The sequence below is a fragment of the Anser cygnoides genome, chromosome 1 (assembly GCF_040182565.1).
Source record: "Anser cygnoides isolate HZ-2024a breed goose chromosome 1, Taihu_goose_T2T_genome, whole genome shotgun sequence".
Lineage (NCBI taxonomy): Eukaryota > Metazoa > Chordata > Aves > Anseriformes > Anatidae > Anser > Anser cygnoides.
In genome coordinates this window covers 104,993,657-104,997,500 of record NC_089873.1, presented here as the reverse complement: position 1 = coordinate 104,997,500, position 3,844 = coordinate 104,993,657, and the positions used below count along the sequence as shown (strand labels likewise).

The 3,844-nt window shown below is 51.6% G+C and overlaps 1 protein-coding gene and 1 long non-coding RNA gene across 2 annotated transcripts in view; both read right to left on the bottom strand.

Moving 5' to 3' along the window:
- Positions 1-589, bottom strand: part of LOC136786865 (late histone H2A.2.2-like) — a gene marked incomplete at its 5' end in the record, with an annotated part of 688 nt that extends 99 nt beyond the window's left edge. The window contains 1 exon segment of the mRNA XM_066982309.1: positions 1-589. This exon segment is cut by the window's left edge and continues 99 nt beyond it. Within this exon segment, the coding sequence (XP_066838410.1) occupies positions 11-589 (579 nt within the window).
- Positions 590-662: 73 nt separating this feature from the next.
- LOC136786350 (uncharacterized) lies at positions 663-1,498 on the bottom strand. Its single transcript, XR_010824807.1, has 2 exons — positions 1,344-1,498; positions 663-800 (listed from the first exon to the last, which is right to left on the bottom strand). It is a non-coding gene; the product is annotated as an uncharacterized lncRNA (long non-coding RNA).
- Positions 1,499-3,844: the final 2,346 nt, after the last annotated feature.

Below are 3,844 nucleotides of genomic sequence, written 5' to 3'. Positions count from 1 at the left end.
TTTTCTGTTTTCACTTGGCAGTGACAGCAGCGGTGGCACGGGCAGGTGCAGCCCGTTGCCTGCGCCTTCTCCTCCTGTCCTTGGCCGCCTTCTTTTTGGAGGGTGAGGCCACGCGCTGGCTGTGGGGGACAGCCCTGCTGTGGTGCCTGGGCTTGCCTAGCAGGAGCTGCCTGAGCGCAGAGCTGTTCCGCACAGCCATCTGCAAGTGGCCCGGGGAAATGCGCTGTTGGTTGCTCTTCTTGGAAATCCTCCCAGCCATGTCCATGGTCTTGTGCGTCACCCACTGCAGCACAGCAGCCAGAAAGACGGGGGCCCTGGCTCCAAGGCGCTCGGCGAAGTGGCCTCTGCGCAGCTGCCTGTCTATGCGGCTCACAGGGAAGAGCAGCCCAGCCCGGGAGGAGCGGGAGGAGCGGCTCTTCTTGGCCTTTGCTCCCCTGCCGGTGGGTGGGCCCCCAGAGCACGTCGCTTCAGGCTCCCGCTCCTGCTCAGGCACCACACAGACCTCCTCTGCTCCCGACATGCTGCTAGCGGCTCAATCCTGAGGTGTCTCCAGGCTGCGCGGGCAGATCTCCCTGCGTCCTGACTGCCTTGCCCCTGCTCTTACTGTCCTTGTTGGCCCTCGCGGTTGGTTTCCGTCCGCAGGTCCTGCCTGCCCCTGCCCGTGCCTGTGCCCGTCCTTGCCGGCCTGTCCAAGCGCTGCGTGTAGCAGGGTGGCCCCACGTGCGCTGCCCAGTGCCCACCCCTCTGGAGATGGGCTCCGGACCAGGCCCTCTTCTGCGCAGGCTCTGGTCCTTTATCGCCTGGAGGGGACCAGTAGGCAGGAATCCCCCTGTGACCTCACCCCCCTGCCTGTGACCTCACCCAGCAGGGGGCTCAGGGACCACCCTGCTCCTGCTCCTCCCATTGCTATGGAAGAGGCTGTCCCCACACCTGGCCTTGCCAGGATGAGCCTCCTCCCTGCTCTCCGGCCTGGCCCTGCCCTGTGACCTCTCTGCATCAAAGGCTGCCTCCCGCCTCCAGCCCAAACCCTCATTTCCACTCCTGGGGAGAGAACCTCCCTCTCCTCGCCCTTCCCCTTGTCTCAGGATCACGGGGCCATGCCACAGGGCCTCTGAAGTCACAAGGAGCCTTCTGAGCTCATCCAGACCACCCTCTGCTCAAGCAGGGTCAGCTACAGCAGGTTGCCCTGGCCTGGGTCCGGTTGGCTTTGGAAGAACTCCGCAGCTGGAGACTCCACAACCTCTCAGGGTGACATCACTGCACCTCCTCCAGGCTCAACAGTCCCAATGCTCTCGGCATTTCCCTCCAACCAAAGCCCGCATTTTCCCTAGGCTTCCACGTACTTTTGTTGCATCTTCCGGTTCCTCGTTCTCTTCCCCTTCCCTCTCCTTCCCTGTTGGGTAGGTCAAGGTGGAGAGTGACCCAGACGGAAGGAATGCCAATCCCAGCCCGACACCTGCTGTGGCTAAGCAAGAAACAGGTCCCTGGGGTGTGGCTGCCTGGGACAGGTTCATCTGGGCAGGGCTGTGAGGGAGAAATGCCTTGAGAACATCTCAAGAACACCTGCAGGATATTGTTGGCTGGGGCACTGTGTCTGCTATACTTCACTCCAGAGGCAATGCAGGCAACGTGCTCTGCCTGGATGTGGATCCCAAGGTCTCTTCAAGTGCCTTCCTTCAAGACTGAAAATTTTCAGAGACCTTTCTTTGTGATTTCTGCAAGTTCAGCCTTCTTGGCTTTTTGTAGCAAGACAGGGAGCTTGCCAGGTGGCACTTGTTGTTGTTGTTGTAGTTGATGTTATTATTATTTTTTTCATTTGTATTAAACTAAGAAACTCATACCAAGGTGTCATTTAATCACTTTTTAGGTAGTCCCCCTGCTCACATTGCCCAAAGTGGGCTTCACACTTCCAACTCAAACAGTGAAGGCAGGTCTTCCCTTTGGCCCCATATTCCTCCCCTAGTTGAAGAAACTTCAGGTCTCTAAGTAGCCAGAGAGATGCCAATTAAAGTGAATCCCAACCTCTCCTGTTTCCCTGCCTTTTATTTATGCGCTATTTACTCTCCCACAAATCAAGGGATTTCGGGATAGCTTTGTCAGTGTACCTGGCAGCCTGATGAAACGCAGAGGCAGTGCCTGCCAAAGAAGGGTGGCAGCTGGAGTTGCTTTCCTTCCCTCCAGGTCACCTCTAGCAGAGGTGTGGAGGAACTAAATCATGCTGCTTAGTAGAGAAGCAATATCTCATGGACCAAGAGCTTTGCCTTTTTATGTGTTGTTTGTTCGTTTGTTTGTTTGTGTTCTGGGAATATTGCATTTGCTGTAGTTGTGGAGTTTTAGGACCACTCTCTGGGATGATGGGAAGTCGACTCTCCTTCATGCATGAGGTCACTTCAGAAACAGAGTGTTTTCAGATGCCCGTACCGCTAGCAGGAATGCGTTCAATTTTAAATTTGTCTACTGATATTGATAGCAAATTCTTGTTGATTTCCAGTCTCCCTGAGTTCATAGCATCAATGCCATGTGATTTTTAAAGCTTTCATCTCTGTAAGCAGTCATGGATCCAAATTAGTATCTGTGAAGTATGCTGCTTTTGTGGCATTGCTGCTTGCAAGGGCTCCATGAATTGAGGTCTCTGACTACATGGTCTTCTCTCGAACAACAGCAACCTCTTAGCATAAGAAGTGTTTGGATGGCAGTATTTTACAGATCCATTGGATTTGGTTTTCCTGGATTTCTTTAGCATATTGAAAAATAGAGATCTATGTTTAAAATTCATAGTCAGGATTCCCAAGGTCACACAATTCAAACAGCTCAGGTAAAAGACTCAATATTGTAGGAGTTTTCATATGCAACAGCAGAAATCAAAATGCTGTTCTTGAATTGCCGTCAAGGTCTCTTGTCTATTAAGGTTATTGCGAGTTTCTTGCTGTTGGGAAGATAAAGGTTTGAAACTGCGCTTTTGCCCCAGCTCTCACAGAACAGAGCGCACTTGTTTGTCAAAAAGTAGCTTCAGAGTAAGTAAAAAGCACAACAGGGAGACAGTAGGAAGACAGTGCTACTTCTTCATATAAGAGAGCTGGGACCTGACCACCTGCTCTGGGAAAATGAACCCCCTTCCAATCTGGGGCACGGGGGTTAAGACTTCCCGTTTTACTAATCATTATGGAGGGGAAAAGAAATGAAAAAAAAAAAAAAAAGAAAAAAAAAAAAAGAAGCTTAAAAGTCTGCATGCAGAGCCCTCAAAGAAAGGCAGAGAGCATTACAGGTGTTCTGAAATATGAAGTGGACGGCACTGCTCGCGGTTACAACTCGGGGGAAAACCTTGTCCCACGCGAACCGCTGTGAGCTGTTTGCGACACGACGACCAGAAGATGGCAGCAGGTGACACTGAGAGCATCCAGGGATGCTACATTTCCTTCAGAGATGCCCAGTTGTTTCGTCGTCCTAAAACAGAAAACTTTATTGATCTCCGTCCTACAGGCAATTATAAGCAGGACACACGGAAAAAGAAAATGCTTATCTTGGAAGTCCAATTCCTTCTCCTTCACCCTCTGAAGGAGATCTGGGAACTACAGCGATTCTGGGAACATTAACACTCTGACCTCAAGTCTAGTGACTTCTACACTCAAATAGCCAATTTCTGCCTGCCAGTTACCTCAATTTTGTAGCTTTTTCCCAACGACAAAGCCTTCGAGAGATCTTTTACAGTGTTAAGGTTTAATACTCCCTGCGCTCTGCCCAGGAACATCTGCGTACAATGACACTTCTACAATGTCGGAACTCCCTGCACCCTTTCATGGAGACCACACCGTGAAGCAACGCAGACTGCATTTCAGGATTTTCT